Consider the following 16,641-nt stretch of genomic DNA (forward strand, 5'->3'; position numbering starts at 1 on the left):
CAAATAGATTTAAGGAATTAGATCTGATAGACAGGATGCCTGAAGAACTATGGACAGAGGTTCGCAACATTGTACAAGAGGTAGCAACCAAAACCATCCCAAAGAAAAAGAAATGCAAGAAAGCAAAATGGCTGTCTGAGGAAGCTTTGCAAATAGCTGAGGAAAGGAGGGAAGCAAAAGGCAAGAGAGAAAAAGAAAGATACGCCCAATTGAATGCAGAATTCCAGAGAATAGCTAGAAGAGATAAGAATGCCTTCTTAAATGAACAGTGCAAAGAAATAGAAGAAAACAATAGAATAGGGAGGACCAGAGATCTTTTCAAGAAAATTGGGGAGATGAAGGGAACGTTCAATGCAAAAATGGGCATGATAAAGGACCAAAATGGCAGGGACCTAACAGAGGCAGAAGAGATTAAGAAGAGATGGCAAAATTACACAGAAGAACTATACAAGAATGAGCTTAATGTCCCTGATAATCACAATGAGGTGGTCACTGACCTCGAGCCAGACATCCTAGAATGTGAAGTGAAGTGGGCCTTAGAAAAGCTGAGCAACAACAAAGCTAGTGGAGGTGACAGTATTCCAGCTGAGCTATTCAAAATCTTAAAAGACGATGCAGTAAAAGTGCTACACTCAATTTGCCAGCAAATTTGGAAAACTCAACAGTGGCCACAGGATTGGAAAAGATCAGTTTACATTCCAATTCCAAAGAAAGGCAGTGCCAAAGAATGTTCAAACTATCGCACCATTGCACTCATTTCTCATGCTAGTAAAGTTATGCTTAAAATCCTACAAGCTAGACTCCAGCAGTATGTGGATCGAGAACTACCAGAAGTACAGGCAGGATTTCGAAGAGGCAGAGGAACTAGAGATCAAATAGCCAACATACGCTGGATCATGGAGAAAGCTAGAGAGTTCCAGAAAAACATCTACTTCTGCTTCATTGACTATGCTAAAGCCTTTGATTGTGTGGATCATAACAAACTGTGGCAAGTTCTTAAAGAGATGGGAGTACCAGAACATCTTATTTGTCTCTTGAGAAACCTATATGCGGGCCAAGAAGCAACAGTGAGAACTGGACACGGAACCACTGATTGGTTCAAAATTGGGAAAGGAGTCCGGCAAGGCTGTATACTGTCGCCTTGCCTATTTAACTTATATGCAGAGCACATCATGAGAAAGGCAGGGCTAGATGAATCAAAAGTTGGAATTAAGATTGCCGGAAGAAATATCAACAACCTAAGATATGCAGATGATACCACTCTAATGGCAGAAAGTGAAGAGGAACTGAAGAGTCTCTTGTTGCGAGTGAAGAAGGAGAGTGCAAAAGTTGGGTTGAAACTAAACATTAAGAAAACCAAGATCATGGCATCCGGCCCTCTCAATTCCTGGCAAATAGATGGGGAAGAAATGGAGGTAGTGACAGATTTTATTTTCCTGGGCTCCAAGATCACTGCAGATGGGGACTGTAGTCAAGAAATTAAAAGACGCTTGCTCCTCGGGAGGAAAGCCATGGCAAATCTAGACAGCACACTAAAAAGCAGAGACATCACCCTGTCAACAAAAGTGCGTATAGTCAAGGCTATGGTCTTCCCAGTTGCAATGTATGGCAGTGAAAGTTGGACCATAAGAAAGGCTGAGCGCAAAAGAATTGAGGCCTTTGAACTCTGGTGCTGGAGAAGACTCCTGCGAGTCCCTTGGACTGCAAGGCGATCAAACCGGTCAGTCCTAGAGGAGATCAACCCTGACTGCTCTTTAGAAGGCCAGATCCTGAAGCTAAAACTCAAATACTTTGGCCACCTAATGAGGAGGAAGGACTCACTGGAGAAGAGCTTAATGCTGGGAAAGATTGAGGGCAATAGAAGAAGGGGACGACAGAGAATGAGGTGGCTGGATGGAGTCACTGAAGCAGTAGGCGTGAGCTTAAATGGACTCCAGAAGATGGTAGAGGACAGGAAAGCCTGGAGGAACATTGTCCATAGGGTCGCGATGGGTCGGACACGACTTCGCAACTAACAACAACAACAACAACAAATTGTCCTGACCACTGCTTTTTCCTGCTCTCTTTGATTATACTGCTATTATATTTACTGTTTTCATATGATGTTTTATCATCACCCTGAAAATACCTGGAGAGCCACAAATTCCCAATTCTTGCTTGCTTAGTGTGATATAGATCTTGAGTTGTACTGTGGATTTTGGGGGAAAATTTACTGTATGAGAAAACAGACCAATCTTATTAATTTAACTTTTCTGTGAAATCACTGAACGTGTGCTTCTTGGAGAGGGATTTCACTTGTTGTTTAAAACATTTGTTTATTTTTACTGCCACAAACCAGAACTTATTCATATTTGACCAACACAAATTGTAGTTAACTACTGTTAATACCTCAAAATAAGACAGAGGAAGAGAGTTCTTGAAATCTATCTCCTGCATATCCTGTTCATTATTTCCGTAGGAATAATGACTCATGTTTCCATAATATCTGAGATTAAGAATCTTGCAGTATTGTACATCTTGAACAAGTTTTCAAGAGGAATGACCTTTATTTTAGAGACACTGATAAAACAGAAATATATGGCGAAAGTAAATACCACCATTTTGACTTAGGCTTGAAGCATAACACCTACTCAGGTGTTTCCATTTTCCTAGCTACAATGATTTTATGCTAAAGTAGTTTTGTATTTGACACTGTTTTTAATTAAAAATAATTAGGAGGAAAGGGAACATTGTTGCAGACTTCCTTTGAAGCTCCTAAATGAATGAATCATCTTGCCATGCATTGTTCCAGATTAATGCCCCATGAATTGTTTCTGCCTCAGTCATCAGCAATTTGTGGTTCATAATCACTGAACCAGATGAATGATGTCAAGAAGCCCGCAGTGAGAAAATTGGAGGGCACCTTGTGCTGTTATGATTTCCAGTGCCCTGCTTTTTAGCAGAAAGACATACATCAAAGTATAAATGAAAATTTTTCTACTTCTGCCAAATAATCCAAACATTTTTATTACATATCAGTTATAGGTGGACATGTTAGAGCAAGGCGGGTGTAGTATTTATGGCATCTGGACAGAAAGCAGGAGACTATGAATTCTAGTCCTGCTTTAGACATAAAGCCAGCTGAGTGACTTTGGGCCAATCATTTCATTTCAGCCCTAGAAAGGAGACAGTGGCAAACTACTTGTGAAATCTTGCCAGGAAAGCTGCAGGAACTACTCTAGTCTAGGCAGTCAGCAGGAGTCAAGATTGATTCCAAGATGCCCGTGCATGCGTGCACGCACGCACACACACACACACTCACATACACACACACACATGTGTACATACGATAAAAGCTTGCTTCTTTCATCGCTTTGTTCTTATCTTATTTATTGGATGGCAGAATAATGCTTTCCCCTGCAGTACAATGTACTTTCCTGCTCTTTTTTCTCCTAACTGTTGAAAAATGTACTTTTCAGGAGTTAAGAACTTTGTTAAGGACAAAGCAGCCAGCACAAAAATTAGAAACTTGTGTTAGTTTCTGTACCTCAATGTACCTAGCTATGTTGCTGAAAGACAGGTCCCAGAATCAATTTTCATTGGTTATACTTGCTGGGGCTATTGGGAATTGTGATACAAATCCAGAGGGCTGCAGTTTCTAGTTGATAGTTACAATTGTTGTATTGTTGGAAAGATTTGAACTCTTTTCTTTGAAATAATTACCCATCTTAAAACTGCATTATATAATTGATAGGATTGAACAGGTCTACAAATAACTTGGAAGAATTAATTAAGAGTGCAAATATACCCCGTTTGCAACTCTTCAAAACAGCTGCATCTTTTCTCAGGAATGTATAGCAGTCCGCTGCAGCTACCATATGATCCAAGGAAAAAATGGTATTTTACAGAATTCCAGAAAAAATGTTACATTTATGCTCCTGTGTGCTCTGAAGAATGTCTTGGAGACTGAATTTCAAAACCCCCACAATCCTAAACATCTTACTTTCTGTACTTTATTTATACTACAAAACAATGTTGGACTCCACTAAATTAATATTATGACTTAATTCCACATCCACATTTCTTTTTATAGGGTTATTCTGAGGCAGGGGATTTAATAGCTGCTCCAGGCTTAAGTTACAATGGCTTATTATTATGACCACTTGTTGAGGACTTACTCACTGAATAAATAGATATACAGTTGTGATTTAAATATTTCAAGGTTTCATTCATAGCATATTTATAAGTTGTAAGAATAATACTCTGCAAGAATGGTACTTTTCCATGCCATAGATATAACTTGATATTTTGAAATGTCAAGATATTTATGCATCTTAAACTTGACTTGAAACTGCAACCTATGCAAGTAAAGCATTAACACTGATTTTTGGACTTTTCTGCTTCCTCCCATTCCACATTCTTAAAATGAACATTATTCGATGAAGCATTCTGAAAAAAATCTGAAATCTACATGCATTTTAAAATCATTTGGTTTTCCCAATAATAATGCCAAGCAACTATGGATCTCTTTTCCTCTCATAGATCCAAGTTGCTGCATTTCTACGTATGTTCAAAATAGTGTGCTCCCAGCCTACAGTATGCAGATCTTTTTGGAGCAAGAAATTTGATTTTTGTTTGAATTTTAATCTGTTAATTCCCCAAAGATCTAGGAATCATGATGAAGTGTTTCATTTATATACTCATTACATTTGCTGAGATTTTTTTAAAAATTGTGACAAATTTGGAAATGCCAACAATGATATTATTAAACAAACTCACACATTTCTTTTCTATGTCTTCAGGCAAGTCGGCCAGCTTTCTGAATTGAACTCTAGCTTCCTTTTTGCACGCTGTATTCTGACCTTAGTTCTACTTGTCAAGTGTAATCCTAGCTGTTTCCTTCTGTACAAATACAAAGACACCCCCTGCTGGCCTGGGTGACAAGCATGACTTCTGATTAGACTCCCTAAACTTTCATAACAACTTTGCTAATTGATTACCTGAGTCATACTGACGTGCAGGGATAACAAAAACGTGTCACCCTTTTTCTTCCACTTCTGTTGTGGATTTGCATTTAATTATTCCATACAGCAGACACCAACAAGTTTTTGTTTTCTAATCAGAAATCTCCTTTCTTTTAAGAGAATATTAAGAATTGGGCTGGCCAAACTACTGGCTTCTTGAACCAGTACAGTATTCTTCTTCTGTAGTGGCTGACTAGATGCCATGAGAAGGTTATAAGCAGAACATCTGGGCCACCATCATCTCCTGCTGGAAGTTAACATTTACAGTATATAGAGCACTTTCACACTTGACGGCCATGTTCTCTAAGAATGCCTCTGCTCTTCCTTGAAGGAGCATACCAATTATCTTGGGGAAGGGTGGGAAGAAGGAAGAAAGATTTAAAAATAAGGTCAAAATACTATCTTGGTGAACAATTTAAGATTTAAAGAAGGAGTAGTGATAGCTTTTCTTGACAGGTGTTTCATTTATTCTTGGTTTGTGATGATAATGTACATTTCTTATATTTTTCATTTTGTAAAATGTCATTGTCCTGGAAATCCAAGATCCTTGTGACCTCTTTTGGATGTACAGTACAGTAAAAAATACTACAGGCCCTGTAGTGTATGCTGGGCTGGCATACATGTGTAGCAGCTGCAACAGGAAGCGCGGAGCTGGACAGCTCCGTGCAGGAACTACGTTTGGCGGGAAAGCCGGATTTAAAGGGATTGGCCGCCTGGCCAGCGAGAAACCAGGGTTCAAACCTATTAGTCAGGCATTCAGCTGGGCAGGTATAAAGCATGCCCAGGTAGCCGTTGCCTGGCAGTTCAGATCACGCTACCACCAATAAAGGTTATACACACACCTACGCCTGCGTCTCATCGATCCGCGAACCCGACTTAACAGTGGCAACGAAGGTGGGATCCTGTTTCAATTAGTGGTAAGACACCCGCAGTCAGCCACATCGCCAGGTAACTCACCTGAAGTTGAAGCAGGACCAGCTGGATCGGACGCAATGGCTCAGGTCGGTCAGGCTCCTGTTTTTAACATCGCTCAGCCAGAAGAGTGGGAAGCGTTTGTGGGGCAGCTGGAATTCTTCAGGAACATGAAAGTTGCTGCGCTGCTCAGTACTTGCGGAAAGGACATTTACAACCTGGCAGTGGGGTTGTGCTCGCTGACAGCCATCGGTGCTGTGACTTACGGCGACCTCATTGCCAAACTGAACCAACACTTCAACCTGCACATGTTGGAAGTAGCGTGGTGGTATCAGTTCGTAAAAAGAGACCAGCAGCTGGGCGAATCGGCATCTGCATTCATAGCCGCAGTCCGGCAGGTGGCTCGTCTATGCAACTTCGAAAATCTAGAGAATAGGCTGCGTGATCAAATCGTTTTCGGACTCAGGGACCGGAGATTGTGGCAGAAATTGTTCGCCAAACTGAGCCTGACCCTCAAGATAGTCCAGGAAGAAGTACTGGCCTGGGAGCTAGAAGAGAAACCAGAGATGGGCGAAGCCAGCCACAACAGCCCGAGCACCACTGTTCATCAGACGAGTGGATCCGGGGGAAGCAGTGAGGATGGACTTTCGGCAGAGGTAGATGCACTACACCTGAAGGCAAACCAACCATCGGGGCAGCAGGATAGCCCGAGGGATCAACAGCCAGCAGCCACCGCCACCTGCCAGGAGAAGAAATGCTCCGGATGCAAGTGCGGGGGGTCTAAACAACTATGTGCAGCGTGCGGAGGAAATCATAACTGAGCCACCTGCAAATTCAGGTTAGCCAAATGCAGAGCGTGTGGCAAGACGGGACACATCGCATCCGTCTGCCAGAGCCAAAATCGTGACAATCTGCACGAGGTGAACACTGAAATTCACCTGCCGACAGGTACTGGGGCTCCGAATCGTATTGCGCCCATCAGCTACACTGAGAGCAGATGGGCAGTTTGTAACACGGGGGCTCACCAATTCCTCACCCCCAAAATCAAGCTAGATGTGCATCTTCAAGGGGTTCCCTGTAAAATGGAGCTGGACTCCAGCTCATCAGTCTCTGTCATTTCTTTTGAGACTTATATGTTAATTTGCAGGTGGAGCAGCCAGCGGGTTCCCTTGAGGTCATCTAGCATCACCCTAACCGATTTTCAGAACACCCCAATAGATGTCTGGGGGGAGGCTAACTTTTCTGTGCGGTACAGGGAGTTCCAGGGGCCCTTGGACATCCTAGTGGTCAAGGGACAAAGGACCAGACTGTTAGGGTTAAACTGGTTTCAAGCGCTGGGAATCCACATTATCGGAATTCACCAGACCCAGGTTCTCAGCATCGAGTCCGTATGCAAGGCATTTGCAGACGTGTTCGATGAAACGCTGGGAAAATACACAGGACCACCAATCACGTTCAAATTAAACCCCAACATCCAGCCCATCCGAATCAAACCCTGGAGAGTTCCATTCGCATTAAAGCACAAAATTGAGCGGGAACTCGACAAGCTAGTTGCGCAGGGAGTTTTGCAGCCAGTCGAGGGAGCTGAGTGGGAAACCCCCATTGTGACCCCACTCAAAGCAAATGGCGAGGTGAGGATCTGCGCTGATTATAAATGCACAATCAATAAAGCGTTAAACCCGCATGCGTACCCAGTGCCCACGGTCAGCAGCATCCTCGCATCACTCCAGGGAGGCGCTATCTTTGCCAAACTGGACCTTGCCCAGGCTTATCTGCAACTCCTGGTCAACCCAGAGACCACCGATGCACAGACTATAGTAACCCACAAGGGGGCGTTCCGGGTAGACCGGTTGCAGTTCGGAGTTAGTTTAGCTCCAGGCATCTTTCAGGAGGTGATGGAGCGAATGCTTAAGGGTATACCAGGGGTATGCCCGTATTTCGATGATGTCCTCATTGCAGGGGACTCTGAGGAGATTCTGGCAGGACGACTGCAGGCAGTTTTAGGGACATTTCGTGCTGCTGGCCTCAAGCTCAAAAGGGAAAAGTGCAGCATTGGGGTGCCAGAAACAGAATTTTCGGGGTTTAGAATTGATGCTCAGGGGGTTCACCCCATAGCATCTAAGGTGCAAGCAATCAAGGAGGCTCCCACGCCTAAAAATAAGGCGGAGCTGCAAGCTTTTCTGGGGTTACTCAATTTCTATCATGCCTTTTTACCCCACAAAGCATCCATTGCTGAACCTTTGCACAGACTACTGGACAAGCACACCACATGGAACTGGACCAAGGTACATGACACCAGTTTCCAGGCCCTAAAAGATCTGCTAACAAGCAATGCGACAATCACTCATTTCATAGAAAACAAACCAATTTGCATTGCATGTGATGCATCCCCTTATGGGGTGGGGGCTGTGTTAAGCCATTTAGAGGGGGATGGCAAACAAGTCCCCATTGCATATTACTCCAGGACATTGTCTGGGGCCGAGCGTAACTATGCCCAAATAGACAAGGAAGTCCTGCCAATAGTTGCTGGATTAAAGAAATTCCATGACTATTTGTATGGTAGGAATTTCACCATTTTCACAGACCATAAACCATTACTAAGCCTGTTTACAACAGACAAACAGACCCCGCAAATTCTGTCACCCAGAATGCTCCGATGGTCCATTTTTCTATCGGCGTACTCGTGCAAATTAGTGCACAAGCCGGACAAGGAAATGGGCCATGCTGACGGTCTAAGCAGACTTCCTTTAAACCACACAGAACCAGATCCCACACCAGCAGCCCAAATATTAGCCATCCAAGATCTGCCAGAATTTCCCCTCAGTTCCAGGGACATTGCAGCCAAAACACCAACAGACAAGATCTTGAGTAGGGTCCAGACGTGGGTAAACACAGGGTGGCAAGACAAATCCCCAGGGCTGGAATTCACAGCATTCTTCACCAGGAGGCACGAGTTGTCCACACACAACTTAACAGGCCCTAAATTTGATCTCTCTATCCAAAACAGGAGAACCGTGAGATTTGCAAGATAAGCTGGAGACTAATATTTTTTTTGTTTTAGTGCACAGAACACAAACTAACAACGAGGATTCACTTTTAGTGAACTGGCTTCCACTCACTTATTTGCCAATATTGTTATTCTTCCTTCTTTCTATTCTCTTTTTGCAAGGATGGCAACAGGGTGTGGCTAAAGTTAAGATGGGAACCACAAATCCATGATTGAAGCTCTCTGTCTACATACATCAATATGTGCAAAAATGGTTAGGACTTGGATTACAGCTGCTATCTTGACTTTTTCAGGATCCTCTTGTTTTTTTTAGCCTAGGACAGTCACATTCCATTTCTGATAAACATTATTTAGAAATCCAGAAAAAATTGCTTTGCCTCAAATGCAAAGATTATTGAATTGCTGCCTGCTATGCAACTCTTAAAAGTAAATGAAGGCTATTGAAATCTCTGTTTGCTTTAAATTCCAGCTTCTTAGGTGACTCAGATTAAGAGGCCAATTTGACCCTTAACAGATAAGAGACCAATGCAATGCAATATCCTGTTTATATTGAACTTACTTCCTGAGTCTACCAAAGTAATGGAAAGTCCTACTGTTAAAAATAGCCATTAGCCTGCTTTGTGCGTAATGTTAAGCCATTATAACTTTTTTCAACAAACTGGAATAAAACCAAACTGTGGTGTGTACTTCTATTTCTTTTGTCACCAAAGTTTTAACAGTACTTCTGTAAGTACTATTTTCATTTCATTTCATTCTTTAAGGTTCCTTTCAGCCAAAGGTTTCCAAGGCAGTAATAAATAATAAAATATTTAAATGTGGATGAAAGCAGAACTATAAATATTTACAGCTATAAAATAAAACACCACAATGGCAGGGAAATATCTGAAGCCAGCATTAAAATAATCATCAGTATTGCCATGAAAGGTTTTGGGGGAAAATGACTGGAATCTAAACACGTTTGGGTTTGGTACAGCTCCCCAGCCATCCTGGATTACTGAGCAAACTAGAATGAAAAATGATATATTTGCACTCTGCTTATAGCCAGTATCTTCAGTACCAAACAGTCCACATAGGTAGTCAGATTCTTTCAGGAAATACAGACCAATAGAGTGTAAAGGCTCATAGGCTCATTGGAATATATTGGAAAAAAAATGGAAATGGAATATATAGTTATTTGTCCATTAAGAATGGCTAACTGCAAATTAAGAAGTACTACACATCTTAGTAATGGAGTGCGTTTTTCTATCCTGTGTTGGCCTTAGTTCCTGACTGATTTCTCCCTGCTTCTAGTCCATTATAATACAAAACTGGGAAGTTCCTTGGAGGAATTCAAATAACATAACTTCACACAAGTCCATGATACAGCTGGCCGAAAGAAATGAAGAACTAGCATTGTGAAAATCCATCCAAAGTGTTCCTTTTTTCTTGAACATTCTGTCATGTTTACTCCACAGATCTATTCACAGTTTTTTCTATAACATATTTAAACGATGGTGCAGCAATTCTTGGGAACATGGAAACTAATCTTGAGTGAAAACTTTGATGACTATAAGAAAGAACTGGGTAAGCAAACACACTGCAGGAAAAACCTAAATTTTCAGAGTCAGCCAGTTAGTTAGATTTATAGCCTCCTTTTTATCCAGGAGCAAAAAGTAGGATATATAATGCACTATAGTCCCATTTTTTTCCATAAAAACATTTGAAGTATGTTGGATTGACAAAGAGTGAGAATGAGTAACTGATCCAAAGTAAGTCAGTAAACTTGTGATTTTGGATCTTGCCTATACAAAGGAATATCTGATATTTGTCTCTGTTACCGAACACTGGAACAAATGCTATGAGATACAGTAAAAGAATGAAGTGTATTTCACCTGCAAAAAATAGGACTAAGAAGAATCACGACATCAGCCTTTGGCCATTTAAAAAAAGAGTGCATTTGTTCTCTCTTGCTATACCAATACACAATGTGTAATTCCATTTTAATTTCAGTACGTTTTAATTCATCTGTTTTTATATTTTCTATTGTATTTACTTTTACTTTATCTGTTGTTTATTCTATATGATAGGTTGCCATTTTCTAACCTGAGTTGTTTCTAGAAAGGCCTTTAAAATACTGGATGGTGTTTCATCTTTTGTATTCTGTAGGAATAAACTTTGCCCAGAGACAACTGGGTGCTCTAGCCAAACCCAAAATAATTATCACTATGGACAAAGATGTCATCACCATCAGAACAGAAACTATGTTTACAGTTAATGAGATCTCCTTCCAATTGGACCAAGAGTTTGAGGAAAGAACTATAGATAACAGGCTGGCCAAGGTAAATATTCCTAGGTTTTTATTTCCATGTTTAAGAAGAAGAGATAGAATAACTTGCCATATAACTGGATAATTACTAGAATGTTAGTCTAGTCTAGTGGCTAAGTGGACTAGAAAGGCTAGAAAGCAGGAGATGGTGAGTTCAAATTATGCCTTAGTCACGAGAGCCCGTTGGGTGACTTTGGACCAGTCATTCTCTCAGCCCAACTCACCTGAGGGGTTCTTGTTATAGGGAAAATAGGAGGAGGAAGGTGTGTTGGATATGTTCACAACCTTGATTTATTTGTGAAAATAATAAAGGCGGGATACCAATAAATAAATAAATGTCAGCTAGTGAAAAATAGGATGTATGGAAGGAAAAGAAGGAATTCATTTAACAAGGAGGGAGAAAGAAAATATCTTTTCCATAAACTCCTGTGTATTTTTAGAGCTTTGTAACAAAGGATAATGACACCCTCATTCACATACAGAAGTGGGATGGCAATCACACTACTATCAAAAGAAAAATAGTGGATGGAAATATGGTGTTGGTAAGTTTCTTTCAGTTTACTCTGCATTTTAATTTATTTCGTTCTATATGAAGCTCACAAAGGCCTGAATTTAGATGAAACATCAATGTTCCTATGGCATTCTAAAACTATTAACATTTCAATTGTTCTCATTTTCTATTATTAGTATTATTTTGTAAATTATTAAAGCCACAGTAGTATGTTGGGAATTGAGGGATGTTCAGAATACCATGGCTCGAAATTAACAACATGGAGGTTTAACAGATGAAAGTACTTTCTATTTAATCAGTCCAATGCTGCCTCTGACTGGCAGCCAATTCTCCAGTGTGCCATGGAGAGCTAGACCCTTCTTAATGGCTATTGACTGATAAATCCTTTTTTGGAAGAAAAAAAATGAATGGGAGTGGTAAACTTTTTCCAACCAGTCTTTGTCCTTTAAGTCACTATCAGCCATCTGAATCCTGGGCCACAGTTGGAAACTGATAGGACAAAGATGGTTTCAGCTAGCTGCTAAGCATTTTATTCCATTTAGCAAAAAAATCTAAAAATAAATTCAATGAATAACATTGCTGAGCTTAAAAATTAAGCAAAATGAATGAGATTTTGAATTTGGAGAAAATGGCCATTGCAAGCTGTACTTGCAAAGTAGGTCCATAATTCAGCAATATTTACTCTACAGCAGCGTTTCTCAGCCAGTTTGGTGCAATGGTTAAAGTATCAGGCTAGAAAGTGGGACACCATGAGCTCTAGCCCCATCTCAGAGCCCTGGAAAGGAGGCAAGGGCAAACTACCTATAAAAAACCTTGCCAAGAAAATTGCAGAAACCTGTGCAGCCAGTCCCCAAGAATCAAACAGAATTGAACCAAAGGAAAACTAAATTCTGGGAGTTGAAGGCTATGCATCTTAAAGTTGCTGAGGTTGAGAGAAACCTCAGAGAGCAAGAAAGCAAGCCAAGATAGGCTCTAGGAGGAGGTCAAGATGTCTTTCTTGTCATGCAGTCTCAGGGAATTCCAACGTCACCCTCACTGACATCCTTGGCTGTATCTCTAGCACCTGCCAATCTGATGAAAGTAAAACTGAGTAGTTGATGTTAGGCTGCCTTATTTTAATCCAGTTCCAAAGGCTTAGCATCTGTTTTGGCTACCAGGGAGATTTGAGGTTTCATAGGCTACACTTGCAGAAGTTGTTCAGTGCTGAACTCGGGCACTGCGAGCTGTAAATCATGGCTTGTGTGAACTCAATCCTTTAATGCTTTTTGCTTCTTTTTCATTTTATGAACTAGACTCAACTATTTTTAGAATTGAAAAAATGAAAAGTCTGGGAAAGAGAGATAAGGAGCATTTTCTTCAAACTGTAACCTCAAAGTCACTCTTATATTTGAAGTCATCTATTCTACCTAAAAGTTCTCAAGAATAACTTGCTAGTTTAGAGGAGGAGAAATACAGGTAGTCCTAGACTTATGATCACAACTAGGATCAGAATTTACTCTGTTAAGCAAGGCTTTGTTAAGTGAGTTGCACCCGATTGTACAACTTTTTTTTTGCTAAGGTTGTTAAGCAAATCACTGTAATTGTTGAATGAATCATGTGGTTATTAAATGAATTTGGCTTCCCTCTTTGATTTCACTTTTCGGAAACTGGCTGGGAAAGTCACAAATGGCAATCAGGTGACCCTGGGATGCTGCAATCATCGTAAATACATGCTGGTTGCCAAGCGCCTGAATTCTGATCATGCGGCCATGGGGAGACTGCCCTGGTTGTGAGGACTGGTCATGAGTCATTTTTCTCAGTGCCATTGTAACTTTGAACAGTTGCTAAGCGAATGGTTGAAAGTCATGGACTACCCGTATACCTTTTTGTATAAGCAGATAGCCACTAAAGAACATAGAAATCAGCAGGCTATGCAACCGTATATAATGCAATGTGGAAAAAAGCTTGTCCCCAACATTACATACAGCTCCAAACTCCTTTTGGAAGACCCTAGAGTTTTTCTGATCATTATTACTGAAAATCAGCACCTTGGTTTTCTGTTATTTCAAGATAGAAGCCCTTGAAAGCTATAGTGTAAACTGTAAAATAGGATTTGCAAAGTTTAAAAGAAAAAAGCTTTGTCCTTCCAAAAGTGCACTTTTTGGATTACTGCAATGTGCTTTGCATGGGCCTGCCCTTGAAGACCATCCAGAAGCTACAGCTTGTCCAGAATATAGCAACATGTGCAGTGATGGGCGTCCCTAAGTTTATCTATGAAACACCTCTATTGTGCAAGCTGCACTGGCTCCCAGTTTCATTCTAGGTGCAATTCAGGGTGCTGGTTATTACCTTTAAAGCCCTACCTGACACAAGGCCAGGTTATCTGCTGGACTGCCTTTTCTTAAGGACATCTACCTCTCCTACCAGATCAGATAGATTGGGCATGCTCCTACTCCCTTACCTTAAACATTGTCATTTTATGGGATCTAGTAAGTTTGACTTTTCCGTAGTAATCCACAGCCTATGGAATGCCTTTTCCCTTGAAATTCAACAGGCCTCTAACCTCCAAGCCTTACAAAAAGCTGGCTTTCCCCCAAATGCTTGAGTAAAGTAAGGTGCAAGAGAGGATTTAGCAAGGGACTATATGTGAAAGCTTAACTTTGGTGCCAGGTTTTTGACGTTGATGGTTTTAATTGATATGCATACTCTATTGTTTCCTTCAATGTTGTTTTAATTGGTGATTGGGAGCCACCCAGAGTTTGATATAAGATGTAAAAGGTAAAGTTAAGGTAAAGGTTCCCCCGCACATGCGTGCTAGTCGTTTCTAACTCTAGGGGCCGGTGCTCATCTCCGTTTCAAAGCCGAAGAGCCAGCGAGCAGCTGCATAAACATTTTAAATAAATAACTAATTCCCAATTTCATAGTTTTGTCCTCTTAGTATTATTTCTCCCAATGTGGTGTCCTGCAATGGAGACCTGGCTTAGTATCTGCTTCTTATTTTGTAGTATCAGCACAATCCCTGCCAATATGATACAGTTTTACTTCCAGTTTTTTTATTTTTTTTGGTTTATCATTTTGCTTTATTGTAGTCTACTCTGGGATTACTTGTGATGGGAAGCAGATGAAAGATTGATCTAAATGGATGTTAATCATACTCCAAGTACATGAAATTCCTACTAGCATCTTCTTCTCTTCCAGGAATACATCTTGAATGGTGTCATTTGTACCAGGGTTTACAAAAGAGTATAAGACATTTCATTCCCAGGTTACATTTTCTTGCTTTTTATTCTTCAAGTGATGTCAGTGTTAACTATGGTGCTTGTGTGCAGAAATAAATAAAGAATTCCATACTGAAATACATTTGAAGAGAAATAAGTCCAACATCTTAATCACAGTGTTACTTATCATAGGTTACTATTTTCTCAATGATCATAGTTGCTGAACTGATTCTGATATTCTTCTGAAATCAAACCAATACAGAATAAAGTAAAACTTGTGTTTTTGAGCTGAAAATTAAGACACTGTTACCATAACTTAGAATCACATTAGTCTTTGAAGTTTCATTGCACTGCTGATTCAGGTATGATACTAAAGTAGAAATAGAATGGAAAAATCAGCATGAGAAACCATGCTTCAGTGATTTTTTTTAAAAAATCCCATTTATATCCCGCCCTTCTCCGAAGACTCAGGACGGCTTACAATCTAAAGCACAAATCAATGTGCTTAGCAATAGCCTTCATTCTATGTATATGCCTGCTTATTAGGGCTTCCTCCCCCCCAAGCGGCATTATTACAAAGTCAGCTTATTGCCCCCAAAAATCTGGGTCCTCATTTTACCTACCTCGGAAGGATGGAAGGCTGAGTCAACCTTGAGCCTGGTGGGACTCGAACCTGCACTAATTGCAGGCAGCTGGTGTTACTTAAGGAGGCATTAGCCCACTGTTCCACCAAGGCTCTTGCACAAAAACTTTACTCAATAGATCAGTGACACACACAATTTTTAGTTTTTTTAAATCAAACTTGACAGTAAGTTCTCCATTTTGGATTTGAGAATCTATATGGGGTTTAGGAAACTTTTGGGACCAAATCACTATTGTTTATACTACAAAGGCAGAAACCTTTTTGTGACCCCCAGAATCCTCTCTACCAATTGCCTCATAATTGGTTGCATGATTTCCCATAATTTTGTGCCATGAAAAATATAGATTGTTGTGTAAATCCCCAAAGTGTGGGAAAAGTTTAGATCTCAGAAAACTAGGAAAGAAGATCTTGCTCTATCTACTTTATAATTGTTCTATTATCGGTAGTTACAGCCCCCTCACATCCAGTCACAGCCTACCAAAAGTGGCAGATATTTCAGTTTAGTTTATCAGAAATCATAAAATATCAACTTTGTAAGCAAGACAGAAGAATAGCAAACTGAAAAACAGAAGACATACTTCAATGTATTATAAATAGGACAACTGTATTAGTTCATCAGGAAAGGAAAGACAAGTATTTGAAATGAGTGAAATGGGTCCCTCTATTGGCTGACCTAAGTAGGAGTAACTGGTCCAGTCTCATGCATTTTAGGGAACCAATTTAATAAATTAAAGAAAACATTTTTAAAATGAAAATAAGGAGGGCTATCCATCTCTTCCTTTTTTCTTCCTCATTCTTGTCTTGCCATTTTGTAAAAAAAAAGCATGGTGTGTAAACTAATACTTGACTTTTTTTAAAAAAAAGGCAATGGTGTATATTGCGTAATGGTAGTACTGTTTCCAGCAATTATATTTAGAAGATGGGACAGTTTCAGGAACAGTTTAAGAAAACTATTGTAATGAACTTTTTAAAAAATATTGATGGATTGCTAGAAAGAAGCTGGGGCTTGTAGATTTCTGAAAAGAATAGGAAGGAGAAAAAACATTCAAAGAGACAATTTATA

The 16,641-nt window shown here is 40.3% G+C and overlaps 1 protein-coding gene across 1 annotated transcript; it reads left to right on the plus strand.

Annotated features, from left to right (window-relative positions):
• Window positions 1-10,412: 10,412 nt before the first annotated feature.
• LOC308666716 (myelin P2 protein-like) lies at window positions 10,413-12,091 on the plus strand (the record flags this gene model as incomplete). Its single annotated transcript, XM_081325611.1, has 4 exons — window positions 10,413-10,485; window positions 11,068-11,240; window positions 11,668-11,769; window positions 12,038-12,091. The coding sequence occupies 4 exons, from the start codon at window positions 10,413-10,415 to the stop codon at window positions 12,089-12,091; spliced, it is 402 nt and encodes a 133-aa protein (XP_081181737.1).
• Between the last annotated feature and the right edge of the window lie 4,550 nt (window positions 12,092-16,641).

This window comes from Vipera berus (assembly GCF_964194415.1).
Source record: "Vipera berus genome assembly, chromosome: 3".
NCBI classification, from domain to species: domain Eukaryota; kingdom Metazoa; phylum Chordata; class Lepidosauria; order Squamata; family Viperidae; genus Vipera; species Vipera berus.